Below are 16,724 nucleotides of genomic sequence, written 5' to 3' on the forward strand. Positions count from 1 at the left end.
GTTTTGTCCCCAAGAGCTGCTGTTCCCGTTGAGGTGTTAGGACACAATGCCAGGCTGTTGTTTGTTCCTGTCAGCAGCGATGTGTGGCTTTATCCTGGTTTGGTGGTTGTGGCTTGCTAAAATGCTTGTGTTTGTGGGTGCTTACTGCCATCGAAGCAAAAGCATTGTGCGCTGCAGGGGTTGGGCTGCTGCGTGTGTTGGATCCGGGCCCGTTTAGGGCCTGAGTAGCGGAATATCAACACAAGGGACTTAGAGCTTTCTGTGTATTTCTCCATCCCTTTTATTTTTGCAGCTTGTCACTGCAATCCCTATGGCACTGTGAATCAGCAGACAAGTTGCAATCAAGTGACCGGGCAGTGCGAGTGCCTCTCTCATGTCACTGGGAGGGACTGCAGCGCTTGTGAGCCCGGCTTCTTCAATCTCCAGAGCGGACGCGGCTGTGAGAGGTGACGTTTGCCTTGGCTTGGGGCAAAGAGCCTGGTTTTGGGCAATCTGGGCTTACCTTGTGCAGGAATTTAATGTTCGTCGCAGGTAGCTGGTGTGCCTCAGTGCTCCTCTTGGGGGGGAAGAGCAGCAGTCAAAGAGCAGCTACGAAGGCTGTACAAAAAGCTTCACTTTTAAATAGACTCATAGAATCATAGTTTGGGTTGGAAGGGACTTTAAAAACCATCCAGTTCCACCCCCTGCCATGGGCAGGGACACCTCCCACTGGCTCAGGCTGCCCAAGGCCCATCCAACCTGGCCTGGAACACCTCCAGGGATGGGGCAGCCACACCTTCCCTGGGCAACCTGGGCCAGGGCCTCCCCACCCTCATGGTGAAGAAATTCTTCCTTATGTCTACTCTGAATCTGCCCCTCTCCAGTTTATCCCCGTTCCCCCTCAAGCGTTTGGGAACAGCCCCTCTCCAGCTTTCCTGTAGCCCCTTTCAGGTACTGGAAGGTCACTCTAAGGTCTCCTCGGAGCTTTTTCTTCTCCAGGCTGAACAACCCCAACTCTCTCAGCCTGTCCTCACATAGGAGGTGCTCCAGCACTCGGATCATCCTTGTAGCCTCCTCTGGACCTGTTCCAACAGCTCCATCTCCTTCTTCTGTTGAGGATCCCAGAACTGGACACAATCCTCCAGAAGAGGTCTCACAAGAGAGGAATAGAGGGGCAGAATCCCCTCCCTCGCCCTGCTGGCCACGCTGCTTTTGATAGCTTTATAAATAACTTTAAATTAGGGTTTTAAATAGAAAAGTGCCATGTGACTGCGTGATCGTTGGTAGCAGGGGCTTGTGGGTTCCTTTTTTTAGTGCGGGCACCGAGTGACCTTGCGTGGGTCAGAGGCTCGGCACCTCGCCTGCTGCATCTGTACAGCAAGCGAGGTGACTTTTGGCGAATGGAAATGTCGAGCTGTGCTCGCTAGGGCTCGCTCGCCCCTCTGCGTCACCAGCTGACGTGTGGCTGCTTCCCCCAGGTGCAACTGCCACGCGCTGGGCTCCACCAACGGCCAGTGCGACATCCGAACCGGGCAGTGCGAGTGCCAGCCTGGCGTCGCCGGCCAGCGTTGTGACAGATGTGAGGTCAACCACTTTGGCTTTGGCTCCGAAGGCTGTAAACGTAAGTCTGAGTGGCTGGAGCGAGGTGGATGGGAAGGATGTTGCACAGCCAGCCTTGTCTTTGCTTTCCGGATGTCTCCAGAAATGTGTTTTACTCACGTTACTGTTCATCACAGCAGAAGTTGGCATTGTGTCCACACTCTGCATGGTGACATTTGTTCTCTGTGCTATAGCGTATTCCTTTTTTCCTCCTTTTTCACTTGTCCGTGGTGTAAATACATTCTCTGAATCCTCTCCAGCAACAGCCCCGTCTCCAAACATTAACTCTCTGCACAGCTACCCACAAACAGACAGATTCGGTCTTGAGACGCAACAGATCTTGTCATCGAGATCGAAAAAGAGGATGATCCAAACTTTGTAATCAATATCCCTGCCTGTAAAGAGCAGAAAAATTAACTGCGGTGGCTATAATGAAATTATAACACTTTCAAGAGGCAGTAGCAACACTGTGAGTGCATGCAATGACGTTGTGTCCTGCCAGCCAGAGTGCCCCGCTGGGAACAGGGCTCCAGCCGTGGGTTTGTGTGTGTCCCATTGCTCTTGCAGTGAGGTTATGCTCCCACCCTGCAGGTTTTAGGCTGTTTCTGCCTCTCTCCACTCTGACTGAGGTTTAACTTCCCCCCCAGCCTGCGACTGTGATCCCGAGGGCTCGCGCTCCCTACAGTGCAGGGAGAACGGTCGCTGCGAGTGCAAGGAAGGCTTCGTGGGGAACCGCTGTGACCAGTGTGAAGAGAACTATTTCTACAACCGCTCGTGGCCGGGCTGCCAAGAGTGTCCAGCCTGTTACAGATTAGTGAAAGATAAGGTAAGGGCCACAAACGCCGCTGCTGGTACCGCCGGAGACGGCGGCACGTGCCTGCTTGTGCGGTGGCTGACTGACTCCTGCTGAAGGCAGAGAGGATCGAGATGCTTTGCTCTGTGTCGTATCTGTGCCCTGTTCCTCTCACGTAGGTGGCAGAGCAACGAGAGAGGTTGCAGGAGCTGGAAAATCTTATAGCCAATCTGGGTACGGGAGAAGACACTGTAACCGATCAAGCTTTTGAAGAGAGGTTGAAGCAGGCAGAAAGAGATGTTATGGAGTTGCTCCAGGAAGCGCAGAACAGCAAAGGTGAGTTGACCTGATCAGACGTGGACTGACGTCAAGCAAGCTCTCTAAAGTGAAACGAGCTCTGTGTTCCCTTTCCCTTAGGACTCAGAGCGTTTTATTTCAAGCCCGTGCTGTGCATCGGGATGGACGGCTAGTCCAGGTAGCGCTGAGACACTGTAGGTTATTGTCGAAACAGCAGTGGCTGTGCTTTTATCCCTGCTGTTCTCCCGGTGGTCTCTGTTGTGGGTGCAAAGTAAAGATCTCCCTCTAGCTCTGTACGCGTGCAAGTATTTTATGTGTTACCTTCTTCTCCAGATGCAAAGAAGGTTTTTACTACTTAAAAAAGCTGCAGAATTTCCAATGTACTTCTTTGATATGCTTTTAAATTAGCTTAGCATCTTGAGATAAAGCAGTTCCTTTTGAAATATCATCGATAATCAGAATGAAGGCTTCAAAACCCTTCTGGCAAGCTAAATTATCCCACTGTGCGGTGTATAATGTTCTGAAAAGTGCGGTTGTGGTGGCCTGTAGCTGATTTTCCTGTGCATGTTTGCTTCAAATAGATTCTTGTAGAGGTGACAGTACTGAAGGATATCTGTGAGCAGGGCGCTAAACAGCAGTGTGACAGTGGTTTATCCTTAAGGTCTTTTTTAATGTATAAGCTGATGTGTGTTTTGGAGAAGACCAACTTGAAGAAGACTATTGACTGTGCCATCGCTTTGGTTCAGTGATTGCAGATGACTTTGGAAAAATCTGTCCCCTCTGTGTGAAGCTGAGAAAAAGCTGATGCACATCCAGTGCTTGTGTTTGCTTGGGAAGATTCCTGCCAGTTGGAACGTTCACTGAAGCTCTTCTCGGTTTTAGCTGAGGTAGCCATGGCCACCTCCTTGGCATCTGTGCCTACAGAGTAGTCCCACGTAGCTGGACAGGAGGATGGAGATTGGAGAAAGGGAGAGGAAATGGATTGGATTCTGTGGTGGTATTGTTCATCTTCCTTTCCACCTCTTAGAATCATAAGTTTAGGTGGGAAAAGACTTTTAAGATCATAGAGTCCAACCATAAACCTCATACTGTTTGCTCCAGCGCTAAACCATGTCCGTAAGCACCACATCTACATGTCTTTTAAATCCCTCCAGGGATGGTGACTCCCACCACTTGGCAGCCTGATCCAGTGCTTGACAACCCGTTGGGTGAAGTAATATCTCCTGCTATCCAATCTGAACCTCTCCTGATGCAACTTGAGGGCGTTTCCACTTGTCCTATTGCTTGTTATTTCGGAAAAGAGAAAAGCATCTACCTCGCTTCAGCCTCCTTTCCAGGAGCTGCGGAGAGCGATGAGGTGTCCCCTCAGCTTCCTCTCCGCTAGACTAAACAACATTAGCTCCTCGTAAGGCTTGGCTCCAGACCCTTCCCCTGCTCTGTTGCCCTTCGCTGGCTGAGAGGAAGCTAAATGCAGCAAAAATTACCCTTGTGAAAATCTTTGCCCACCTCTAGCACTTGTTTGTGTTTTGGGGGCTTATAGGTCCTACAGATTGGAGAACCAAGGCTCAGTCTGGCCGGTTCTTGTCACCCCTTTGGTTGGCGGGGGCAGTTTGGGGTGAGTTTGCTACTCTGCACATCATCTACGTGCTCAGTGTGGAAACCGTGTCTGGCTTGGGAGTAGCCACGATTGTCCGAAGTGGGGAGGAACGTACAGCCCTGCTGTTCCTCCATCTCTGCTTACGTTCTGGGAGTTAAGCTAAAGAGAATTCACGCAGCAGATGTTTCATAGCAGTTGAGCAGCAGCGCTGTGGTCTTTTATAAGTCACTGATAGAGGTGAAACATTATGCTGAACACAAAATCCTCCGTTGGAGTCTGTTCCAACACCCAGCAGGATTGTCTTATTAGTAGTTAATGAGTTTTCATTTCTCATATTTGGTGCGCATTCTGATGATGACTTTGATCTCAAGCTGTCTGACTTACGATGCGGCTTTGTTGGTCCCCTTTCAATACAGGATTAACCTACCAACATGTTGCCTCAGTGGAAAGCTGCTGCCGCTCTAGCTTCATTCCCTGCTGTAATTAATTTTGCTTTCTGTCTTTTATATCGTGTGTTTCAGACGTAGATCAGGGCCTCATGGATCGTCTCAAAGACATCAACAGCACGCTAGCGAGTCAGCTCAACAGGCTGAGGAACATCCAGGGAACAGTGCGGGAGACGGAGAACCTGGCGGAACAAGCCCGTGTGCGGGTGGAGGACACGGAGGACCTGATCAGCTTGGCTTCTGATATGCTTGAGAAGGCGAAGATGGCAGCTAACAACGTGGTGAGTGTGCTGCCCAGATCCCATGTGGTCAGGAGAGGAAGAGGACCTTTCCTTTCTGTGCCCTCTGCTGTGTTTCTCTGCTTGTTCTCTCGCTCATGTAGTAAATTTGCTATGGAAATACTTTCTCCCCTACCCAGAATAATGGGAAATAGAGAAAGAAAGATCACCAGTGTCTCTCATAGATTGTATCTCAGCCCCTGCTCAAAGAAACCAATGTCAGAAGCCCTAAATAAATGCCGTCACCTTTGTTTTCAAGGGATAACCAGTGATGGAAACTGCATGGGCTTAAGAAAAAAATACAGAGAAGTCAGAAGTAGGTTAGAGACATCTCTAAGCATTTAGATCATGACAATGAATATTTAAAGCAAAGATGAATAAAAGATGAAGAAAGAGCTTTAAGAGATTTTTTGTTCTTTCTTTCTTCCAGTCCATTACCCCTCCGGAGTCAAGCGGGGACCCTAACAACATGACTCTATTGGCGGAGGAGGCTCGTAAGCTGGCTGAAAGGTAGGCTGTGGTGAGACACGCTCCTCGCAGCCCGCACCAAGGCCCTGCTCTGCCCTGCGAGGGCGAAGCAAGATTTAATTTGCTTTACTCAAAGCATACCCCCTTTGCTGAGCACGAGACTGGCCCGGCGGGTGCGTGCCCGGGTGTCATTGAGGGCAAACGCTAGATAGACGTGTGAATGAAGGACACGCGCAACCATAGCGGTGCATTTAAGCTGATCTTGTGGGCACTGCAGGAATGCTGCCTTGGTTGTGGGTCTGGTCTTAAACAGCATCTTCCATTGCAAGTGTTTCAGCGTCTTCCATGTGCAAATCCGAAGGAAGTGAGGGAAGGAAAAGTAAGAGAGTAAAATCTGGAAGAGAGAATAAAATCTGGAACTGAATATAAAAACTACTGTCTGACAACTCTAACGTTGCGATTTTTCTTCTGTAATCTTGTCCAGACACAAAAAAGAAGCTGATGAGATTGTTCGCATAGCCAAGGCAGCAAACGATACTTCCACCGAAGCGTATCAGCTGCTGCTGAAGACTCTGGCTGGAGAAAACCAAACTGCAAATGACATTGAGGAGCTCAACCAGAAGTGAGTCGGTAACAGAAAATTGGTTTTCCTTCTGGCGTTAGTGCAGTGCTTAGAACTAAAGCGCCTTCTGTAACGTGGTGTGCTTTGGGCTTTCGGGGAGCTGTCTTCCCGTTTCTTATCCTCTCTACTCTGTTAGCAAGTTCAGTCCTACGAAAAAAAAAAAGTAACCGGATCCTTGGGGTTTTTTTTTTGTAGGTATAATCAAGCAAGGGACATTTCTCGGGACCTGGAGAAACAGGCCAGCAGGGTGCTTGAGGAGGCAGAGGAAGCTGGAAACAGAGCCCTGCAGATCTACGCCAATCTCACCAGTCTGCCTACTGTGGATTCCACGGGGTTAGAGGTACGTGGAAAGCATCGTGCGCGCTGTGGCAGCCTGTGAGGTCGCTCACATACCTCGCGTGTGCTCTGCTAATGTTTCTCTTGGTAAGAACAGCCTGTGGAATTTTTGTCCATCCAGGCATAAGCCAGACTTGTGCATTCCATAGCTTTTATGCAGGAGAGGTGCTCGCAGGAAGCTGTGTGTGTAACCCTCCCCCTCCTCCAGTCTCTGAGGGCCAAAAACCTGAGCGATATGTTGTTTGCCAAACATCTGGGCTCAAACAGAGAAGTGCAAAGATTTTTGGTTCCCTCTGAATCCTGCAGAGCTGCTCCCTTTCCTCACTCACTGTAACAAAGTGGATTTTCTTGCACACAAAACTGTTTGCGGCCTCTGTCCTTCGTTGCACTGAGCCGGGTGGTAACCAGAGCTTTGAGGGCAAAGTTACAACTGTAGTTGTAAGAGATGGGGACCCATCGTAGCTTCTGCCTGTTCGACTGTTAGAAACTATACTGTGGTTTGCCAACTGTTTAGAAATCTTCTCATGTTCAGGAATCTGCATTTGTTTCTGATCTCCACCTGCAGAATGAAGCAAATAAGATCAAGAAGGAAGCGGAGGAGTTAGATCAGCTAATTGCCAGGAAGCTGAAAGATTATGAGGACTTGAGAGAAGACATGAAAGGAAAAGAGCTGGAAGTAAAGAACCTCTTGGAGAAAGGGAAGACAGAGCAGCAGGTCAGTTCTGCTTTGTGCAGGCTTTTGTTCCCTGGCAAAAAACCCAAAGGAAAACAAGCAACTAGCCAGGTGTGAACGATTTGGTCCCATTCGGTCTTATCTTGGCACTGCTTGTTATGTGAATATTGAAGAGTGGTGCTAGAAAGGAGGTGTAAAAAGCCAGTGAGAGCAGTGGCATTGAGGCTGTACGGGAGAATAGGGGGTGTGGTGTTATCCCTGTACTCGCCTGGTTTCAGAGGGAGCGTTTGCTGCTCAGGGATGAACGCTGTTCCGTGTGGTGTTTGTGTTCCAGGCTGAGCAATACTTTTTGGTACACCTAGATGGTCGTCCTTCAAAACTTAAGAATTTATTGGTATGTGTCATGTCTCCTTAGACTGCGGACCAGCTCTTGGCTCGAGCAGATGCTGCCAAAGCCCTGGCCGAAGAAGCTGCTCGGAAGGGCAACGGCACGCTACAGGAGGCCAATACCATTCTCAGCAACCTGAAAGGTAAAGAGGAAGCACTCACAGTGGATCCTTCGATTCCTGTGTGACAAGTCCCTTGGCAGCAGGGTATCTCGGTGAAACGGGCCATGCTATTGCCAGCACTCGAGTGTCGGGAGGGTTCTTCTGCGATTTTTTTTTTACTTTAAAGAAAAATCAGAAGTGGTTTTGGTGGCTGGAAATCGCCTGTTCGGGTTCCTTGTTTAGCATTAGATGTGTACCAGAAGAGCTGCCAGTGTATACCCCCACCCCCACAGCTTGCTCTTCATCCCTGTGATGTCAAGGTGCCAAAGCCTGGTTAGCTCGGTCAAAGAAGCATCTCAAGGCTCTTCTGAGGTGACTGATACGAATCTGGTTTGCCCTTTCTCAGATTTTGATAAGCGGGTGAATGATAACAAGACAGCGGCGGAGGAGGCGCTGAAAAAGATTCCTGCCATCACGCAGACCATTGCCGAAGCCAACAATAAGACGCGCCAGGCAGAGCTGGCGCTCGGTAACGCTGCTGCTGATGCTCGTGAAGCCAAGACTAGAGCAGATGATGCTGAGAAAATCGCTGCTTCTGTTCAGAAGGTGAGTCCTCTGCAGTTCTGAAGCCACTTCCCCCGAGATACTGGTGTGCAACTGCGTAAACTCCTCTGTTCCAGTTATTTCCCGGTGAGCCCTACGTGCATTCTGCCGTATTCCCTGTTAGGGAATGCCAGATGCAGCCCGGTAGGAAATTGGTGTGTTTTGATGAAGAGGATTGAAGGAGGTTCTGCCCCTCCACCACGTTTTTCCATCCTGTTCCCCTTGTTGGCTGTAGAGTGCTGCTGCTACCAAAGCCGAAGCTGACAAGACTTTCGCTGATGTGACGGGCCTGGCCAGGGAAGTGGATGACATGATGAAACAACTACAGGATGCAGAAAAGGAGCTGAAGCGGAAGCAGGATGATGCTGAGCAGGATATGATGATGGCAGGCATGGTAAGTAATGCTGGCAGGTGGCAGCAGTAACAGAAGGGTGCCTTCTCCTTGCTGTCCTGGCGATGCAGGCTTTTCTCCTGTTGTTGTCTTGCAAAGACAGCACTGGACCAGCCGTTATTCAATCTCTTCTGGGTTTTAAGTGAGATTGAAAACATGAGACGAGCAAAGAAGCTCCCCTGGTGGCATCAGCATAGGTTCCCTGCTGGAATTATGAGAGCCAGTTTTCTTAATGCAGCGTTTTTATTTTAACTGAAATGCGACTCTTGACTCTGTTCTGACTCTTTCTGCAAAATCCATCTCAGTTATCAGGGATCCCCATCCTGAAATAATTGGAAAACTCATTATTTGAAGCTTGTCAGTCTTTGCCAGCGCTGTGATTAAGATGTGGGTGCAGGGGTGCAATCCTGGAGAGACGAGCCAGGAATGCGTGTGACTCACTGCCTGGGCTGAGGTGTTCAAAGGGAGAGGGAAGGGTTTCGTCATCCCTACAGCCTTTTTTGTGCTCTCATTTTTATACCCTGTAGGCCTCCCAGGCTGCCCAGGAGGCAGAAGACAACGCAAGAAAAGCGAAGAACTCTGTGAACAGCTTGCTTGCTGTCATTAATGACCTGCTGGATCAATTAGGTGAGGTTGTAGGTAACGTGCCGTAGGCCTTCGGCTGTTTTCCCTGCGGCCTGATGCGTCAGCGCTGCAGCTGGCGCGGGGTGCTGCCTTCCCTGCTGGTGCTGTGCCCACCATCAAATAGTCCAATCCCTTTTAGGAACGAGGATTGCGTGTTTTCAGCAAGGGCTTTGGGGTTTTTTTTTCCCCTGGGGTCACCTCAGTGCTCATTGCGTGATGATCAGCGCGGCTTTTCTGTGAGCTGAGGGCTGTTGTTGAGGCCTTGAAGGTGTAACCCCCTTGGCTGGTCCTGTTTGAAACGCGGCTTCTGACTCGGAGGTGGCCCAATGGACATCTCCGTATGGGCTCAGCGCCCAAACCCGGTGCGTCAGAGGCTTTTTAACGGACTTCACCGTTTGCTTCTGGCTTTTCAGGGCAACTGGAGACAGTGGACTTGAACAAACTGAACGAGATTGAAGGTACCCTGAACAGTGCCAAAGACCAGATGAAAGACAGCGACCTGGACCAGAAAGTGTCTTTCCTTGAGAGAGAGGCCAGGAAGCAAGATGATGCGATACAGGCCTACAACAGGGACATTGAAGAGATCCTGAAGGACATTAGCAACCTAGAAGACATCAAGAAGACCTTGCCGTCTGGCTGTTTTAACACCCCGTCCATTGAGAAACCCTGAGGGTGCGCTGGGGGTGGGGGTATTCCCCCGGTGAGCGGTGGAGCGGTGGTTTGGCTATGGAGTGCCTTAACACACATTACCTTCTTCAAATCCCCAACTCTTCGCTGCTCGCAGCCGCTGTTTTCTTTTCAAATCAGGATAAGTTGAAATTTTTTTTTTTTGGTTTTTTTTGTTTTTTTTTAAGAGAAGCAAATTAAATATCCGTCTTTGGGCATCAAAGGGGTTTTTTTATATAAACTGTCTTCCCAAGCACTCCGCCTTTGCCCCTCTCTCAGACACAGTTTGCCTTTGATTAGCGCAAAGATGAGAGATGCTCTGGACTCTTTGTAATGTGGTTCAGAAATAACCATGTGAGCTGTATACAGCAAGGCAAAACTAACCCTACTTTCTCTCCTCTCTCCTTCCCTCAACTGTAAAATCCTCTGTTCCGGAGCTCTCTGTCCCTATGAAGGAAGGGGATGGCTACCAAAGTATTACTGTAATGGCCAGTATAGCTGCACTCATTCAGATCCCTCTTCCCAACTCTCTCACCCTGTGAATTTACATTTTTATCGTTAACTAGTGGCCGATCGACAGCGTTGGTAGCCTTTGACAGAATAGCTGAAGCCTCTTTCTGAGATGCTTTCTGTGATGATGCATCGCTCTGAGAAAAACGCAGCCTCTGAGTGGAGGAGCTCTCTGGGAAGATGGGATACTGGTGGAGTGGTAGGTCTTGCCGGCCCCACTCCTGCTCTCGGGAGAAGTTTTGGGTCCGGTCTGTCGGGTAGTCCAGGCTGGGGAGCGTGGAAGCCGCGAGTTGTGTTTCCCATCTGTAGCTGTTGCTGTCGAATTTGCCAGAGTGTCTTTTTTTCCTTTAGGATTCAAATGTCTGATTGACAGATGAGTTTGTTCGAGCAGCGAAAGTCTTGCTCGAGTGGAGAGCTGCCATCCAGAGAGCTGTGACAGTCGCTCTGGCCTTCACATGGAAGGTCTTTGGGTGGGAAAGGAAGAGGGCGTGCGAGTGGAAATTAAAAGGTCTTTCTCCCTGTCTTTTTCCTGGAGGAGACCAGTGGCATTTTTCTATCTGCTGGCATCGCTTTCTCCTTTTGCCTTGTTTCCAAGCTGGCAGAAGGAGCTGCAGTTTACCAGTGCCCTCCTTTTGCCTACCGATCTCCTGGTCACCATGAAGCCAGCACGGCACAGGGACCTCAGGCCAGGCTCGGGTGGCAGGGCTGCGCGTCACCCTGCTTCTGCCGCCTCCCCGCAGGCTCCCTCGCCCCGGGCAGTGCCTCCCAGCTGCTTACTGGTGCTGGGTGGGAGCGGCGGGCAGCTCCTCGCTCCTCCGCTGAGATCAGAGCACCGCCTGCGGCTTCCTCCTTGCCTCCAGCCTGGCACCCTCCGCCCCTTCCTTAAGACCCAGTATATATCTATCCTTAAACACTATGCAACTTCGTACGTTTGCGTAGCGGGGAAGAAATTATTATCTGACACACACTGGTGCTATTAATTATTTCAAATTTATATTTTTTTTGTGTGAATGTGATTTTTTTTTTCCGTTTTTTTTTTTTTTTTTTTTAAATCATGATTACAGTGTGAGGAAGTCTCTTGTGTGTGCGTACGTGTGCGTGTAAATACACTCAGCCGTGTTTCCGGAGCGGCACAGCCTGGCCTCCTCTATGTGCTTTTCCCCTGTAGCCATCGGGGTGCGTGCACTGTAGGTCGCTTCTCTCTGTGTTATTCCCTTACACCGCAGTGTTTGTCCTACCTGGGCTCCTGCTTTCTTCCCTCTCCTGGATCCTCAGCGTCAACGAGAACGGCTCTGCCTGTTGGGCGGAGGCTTTCTCCAAAGCCAGCCCTGACGCACGGCGCTCGCAGGGTGTCCCCTGTCCCCAAAGCCGCTGTGCCAGGAGGAGGAGAGCAGGAGCGGTGGCTTTGCAGCTGGGCTCTCAGGGGCTGTAGGAGACCGGACCCAGCGCTGAGGTGGTCGGAGAGCTGGATCTGGGGATGTCTTGATACCACCGAGCGAGGCAGGAGGCTTGGGGCACCCTCGAGGGGGGTCCCTGCAAAACCTCACGTCGCCCCTCTGCCCCTTCTCTTAGAGATTTTGCCCAGCTCGGGGTTCCCCCTGCGTGCGGACAAACAAATCCCCGGAGGAGAGTTGTCGTGGGCTGAGGCGGGTGCCTCGGCCGCTGCTCTGGCCGCGTGGCTGTAACCGCCTCACCTCTCTGCCGAGGCTGCCGAGATGCGCGCGTGCCCTGGCTGACCTCAGGCTTAAGGTTTCCTGCTTTCTTCTCTTATTCTTTTTTTTTTTTTTTCTTAAGCTGTTTTTAACAGAATTTTATTTTTAAATGAAAAGAAATCTTTATAAGCGATCTCTTAATCACTACTGCATTACAGCCATTATTCATTGTATAAGTCCAGTTATTTCTTTACGTAATGTGATGATGTGACAGCTGCTGGTGGAGTGCGGGGTGTCACGGGCAGCGCGTGGCAGTCCCTTCATCACCTTATTCCTGACTGTGGCCCCCTCAGTACGTGCCTTCGCTCCAGCTTTTTGCCTTAATCTGTGGTCTTGCTGTCTGGGGCGGTGAACAAAATGCAACACTTGCAGTTTTTATGTATAAAACAGTATTTCTTATTTATAATAAAGTCTGAATATTTGTAACCCCTTACACCTCGGCGTTCTTTTGAGTGTTGCTTTCTTCGGGGGTGGGTGTTGACAGAGATTTATAAGATTCATCTCTTGTTTAATTAATGGGATGAGCTGGATCGGGGTGGGAGAGAGGAGAAGTGATTTGGAATTTCATGTGATGGGCTGCAGGTGGCCACAGCGGTTATGGTTTCTCCTCGTGTCCGTTGTTCCTTTGCCATGGCTACCGTGAATTTTATGCTGCTGGTTTTCCAGGCCTTGAAAAATCAGGTTGTGTTGGCGGTGCTGATGCTGCTGGACCTGCGCTGGAATGCCCTGGGGGAAGGTTTCTTTGGAACAGCAAAGTGAATCCTCTGAACGCGTGGAAAAAAGATGGGGCTCCTGGAAGGACAAACAAAGCCCTAAATAAAGAAGCTGAAACGTCTCTCCTGGGAGCTGCCGTAAGTCTGGGTTCTCGGGTGGTTCCGTGGGTCCTGTCTGCCAGAGCCCAGGATGAACGTTCCTCTTGCTTTAAGCAAGTTTGTAGTGTCGGGGCAGACTGCTGCGATAACAGACCGGGCAGTTTGGCAACCGCACCGTCTGACAGCTGCAGACCCGATTGCTTTTATTTTCCTCAGCAGAGGCAAATGCACGAGTCTCGTTAACTTGCATCAGAGCTAATCCCTTCTCAGCCGGTAAGTTCTTGTCATTATTTGTTTATTTCAGTTTTTCCAGCTTCAGCTTTTTGTTCTTCAGCCCTAATTGCCACTGATGCATTTGTTGTCTAAAATACCCTTCTTTTTTTTTTTTGGCCGGTGCTGCTGTTGGGCAAATCCTGGCTGGTAAAATCCATCTGACCTTCCAGCTGGGCTGTAGGTCGCAGTCGGGGAGCAGAGGACCTGGCGGTGCTGGCCTTGCAGGGGCTGTGGCCTGACGTGGAGACTTTTATCATTTTGGGGCTAAAATATTGAGCTTAGGAGGCAAAGGCAGGTCTTTATGTTATCTTTGGGTCATACAGCATCAGAGCTTGGTCTGTGAAGCCCGGGTGAAATCCCTTGTTAAGGTGAAGCTGTAGGTCTTGGTAGGTTTAGGCTGAGTCTCTGAAACGTGTAATGCTGGTCTGGAACGGGATTTTGAGGGCGATGTGCCATACCTGCTGCAGGAGGAGCAGTCCCAAGGGAGCACAAGAACGGTTGCTTCCAGCTCGCTGAGGGGTTTTATTGACGTTTTGGTATCCAGGTAGAAAGAAACATGCTCCTCAGGTTTTCTGCTCAGCGTGGGCTGAGCTTGACTCAAGGTGGAAGAGGAAGGACCTCGCTGGGGAGTCACCAAGCCGTGCTTTCGTGGCTTTTTTTTTTTCTCCTTGAATTCCCTGTGGTTTTCCTCGTTGTCCAAGTTCAAGCTTCGTTATCTCTCACGTGCTCCCCGGAGAAGTGAGAGGGTGGCAGTGGGCGAGCCCGTGGCGAGGGGAAGGACTCGGACAGAGCGCTGCTGGTTATCAGCCAGGGTCTTTGCAGACCATTGGGAGAGTTGGGAGAGCCGCTGCAGGAGGGGCCTTGGGCGTGGAGGGCTTCATTGAATTTGGGGGCTTACGGGCTTCTCTGGGGAGGCTGAAGTTCAGAGGACATGGCTTTGTGGGGCTGCTGAGCCAGGTTTCCTCACTTCTGGGGAGGGTGAGGTATTGGCAGAAGATGGTAAGGGCTGGGAGCAGCTGCCTGGAGGAGGCACCTCTAGTGTTGCCACTTGGATCTGATTAAGAAGAGGACGTGTAACTGTCAAGCACTGAGCTGGTGGTGTTCTGTGCTTCCTGTGTACAGCTGTGACATCTTGGACCACTTTTGGGTTGGTTGGTCTTTCCAGTTAGCTGCTGGACCCTTCAGCATGCTTCCATCCCAAGAAACATAGAGTCATAGAAGATTTGGGTGGGAAGGGACTTCAAAGCCTGTCCAGTTCCAATCCCTCCACGGGCAGGGACACCTCCCACTGGATCAGGGGCTCCAAGCCCCATCCAACCTGGCCTGGAACCCCTCCAGGGATGGGGCAACCACCACTGCTCTGGGCACCCTGGGCCACCATCTCCCCACTCTCATTGTGAAGAAATTCTTCTTAATGCCTAATCTAAATCTTTCCTCTTCCAATTTAAAGCCATTCCCCCCCTGAAAAAGGAATCCCGCTGAAGTCCCCGGCCAAGCCCGAGAGCCACCAGTGGGGAGGCAGAGAGGGGAAGGCAGTGGGACATCAGTGCCGCCTTCCCTCATCTCTGTCTGTCTGTCTGTCTCACCCCCTCGCTGGGGGTAGGGCGCGGGCGAGGCAAGGCTGGACACGACGCCGTTTCCTTGCTGTGCGGTTGCCTGGCCCTGCCCTGCTGGCTCATCGCTGCCGCTGTCACCCCCGGCGTCCCACTGCCTCTGCCCGTCCCAGCAGCGCTCTAGGACGGCGACGGTCCGTGGGGACAACTCTAACTCCGAGCCTGACCTCAAGGCTAACCCCAACCTAACAGCTCCCCATGGAGAGCTGTCCTGTCCCAGCAGAGCTCCTCCCTGAATGATCTCCAGGTGGTCCTATCTGACCACCCTTGAGCTGTGCCTATAGACCTACCCAAAACCGCCGTACAACCAAAATGCGCCGGAAGGCCACGACTCCTGAAGGCAGCTGGCATGTTCCTCAGCGAGGGAGAGGGGGATGTAGGTGTATTTTGGTTTGGTTTTTGTTTTTAAAGGCTCTCTTGGGTTATCAACTCTATTCCTCACCCAGGAATAGCGCTGGGTCAGGGAACGGCCTCAGTGCCAGCACGGGGAAGACGGCTCGGCACGCCGGCCCTAAGCCTGCTTTGAGGAGCCCAGGGCACCCGCCTGGTGAGAGGGAAACCAAAGCCCAGGCTTTATCCCAGCGCTGCCCCTTCGGTGATACCGATGGTCTCCTGCGGCAAGGAAGTCCTGCGGGGCTGGATAAACGTCTGCTGCCAGACTGGAAGAGAAGCTCCTGGGGCTTGACGAGGCTGGCAGGGCGGTTGGGTGCGTGCACATGGCCATGGCGAGCAAGCGGAAAATAGCTCGAGATAAGCCGCGTCTCAGCAAACCCCAGAGGAGAAGTGAGGCGGTCTGCAGGAGGAGCCCAGGACACGATGCAGGAGGGTGTTGCGGCTCAGAAGGTCCTTTTGTGGAGGGAGGTCTGGGGCTGCAGGGGCGCCTACAACCTCCTGGTGTCCTTTATCTGTCACGAGTCACCAAAGTGGGTTTTCTCCCTTGGTTACGTCAATAAAACTATTGCTTCGGGGCCTTCACACACCCATCAACCAGGTTGTTATGTGGGTGCAGACTAACCTTGGAGTGGGTAATTCTGCCGTGGCCGTTTCCTCAAGGACGGAGAGGCACTCCTGCTGCTGCGGTGGTGTCCCTGCTAGAGCACGTTTCGTTGCCCTGTCATGGGCGAGGACATCTGCAGGAGGACAATTCTTGTGTGGCAGATTAAACGACCCAGGTTCTCCGGTGAAGAAATTCCGATGAGTTGCAATGTCTGATGAGCGCTGCTGTTCTTCGTGTCTCCCATCGCTTACATTTCCGCTCACTCTTAAGAGGTAACATTTCCGTTAACTGCGTCCACCAGACCTTTTCCAGAGGGTGCTGCCGCAGTGATGGTGGGCAACGTTCGTTCCAGATCTGATGTGTTCAGAAAATCAGGGCCCCGGGAAAATATATTTCAGGTAAGCTTCACGCGGGCGTTCACGTGGTTTTCAAAGGTGATCTTGAAGGATGGTGGAGGATGACGAGGTAAGAGTCACCTGAGCAAACACTTGGAGGTGATTGGAGAGAGCTGTGCCACTGCCTTGTTTGCAGAAGGGAAGTAAGTGGTGGGGTGGTAACGGTGAGATGGAGGGGATAACGTGGGGGAGCCGGGAAGGGGAAAAGCTTCCAGATGGTGGGAGCTGGTCTTCCAAGAGAGAAATCCACCGAGGACTTGGGCTGGGCAAGGTCTAAGGGGAGCGCTGTGCTGACAGCACTGCTGGAGGAGATGAGGTTACCGAGCAGAGAGGTGTCAGCGGGCAGGGAGGGCGCAGCAGAGGTGTTTGGGGCAAGCGATGTGCTTCAGAGTAAATGGGATTAATTGGAATTAGGGGAATAAGCAGACCCTAAGAACTGCCAGGTTGGTGGGAACACCATAAGGTTTTATCATGCTTCTTAATAAAGATAATAACAAAAACTCATAGTCAGATAAGACACCCTTGGGTGCCCAAACCCAACGTGCAGCCAGC

At 51.2% G+C, this 16,724-nt stretch overlaps 1 protein-coding gene across 1 annotated transcript in view; it reads left to right on the forward strand.

Annotated features, from left to right (window-relative positions):
- Positions 1-11,416, forward strand: part of LAMC1 (laminin subunit gamma 1) — a 62,962-nt gene extending 51,546 nt beyond the window's left edge. The window contains exons 15-28 of the mRNA XM_054073670.1: positions 293-446; positions 1,458-1,600; positions 2,226-2,404; positions 2,551-2,707; positions 4,787-4,992; positions 5,420-5,499; positions 5,942-6,079; positions 6,275-6,419; positions 6,981-7,130; positions 7,504-7,618; positions 7,983-8,182; positions 8,415-8,573; positions 9,098-9,197; positions 9,608-11,416. Of these exons, the coding sequence (XP_053929645.1) occupies positions 293-446; positions 1,458-1,600; positions 2,226-2,404; positions 2,551-2,707; positions 4,787-4,992; positions 5,420-5,499; positions 5,942-6,079; positions 6,275-6,419; positions 6,981-7,130; positions 7,504-7,618; positions 7,983-8,182; positions 8,415-8,573; positions 9,098-9,197; positions 9,608-9,864 (2,183 nt within the window). The 3' untranslated portion in view covers positions 9,865-11,416. The remainder of the gene's footprint in view (positions 1-292; positions 447-1,457; positions 1,601-2,225; positions 2,405-2,550; positions 2,708-4,786; positions 4,993-5,419; positions 5,500-5,941; positions 6,080-6,274; positions 6,420-6,980; positions 7,131-7,503; positions 7,619-7,982; positions 8,183-8,414; positions 8,574-9,097; positions 9,198-9,607) is intronic.
- The last annotated feature ends 5,308 nt before the right edge of the window (positions 11,417-16,724 follow it).

The sequence above is a fragment of the Cuculus canorus genome, chromosome 8 (assembly GCF_017976375.1).
Source record: "Cuculus canorus isolate bCucCan1 chromosome 8, bCucCan1.pri, whole genome shotgun sequence".
NCBI lineage: Eukaryota > Metazoa > Chordata > Aves > Cuculiformes > Cuculidae > Cuculus > Cuculus canorus.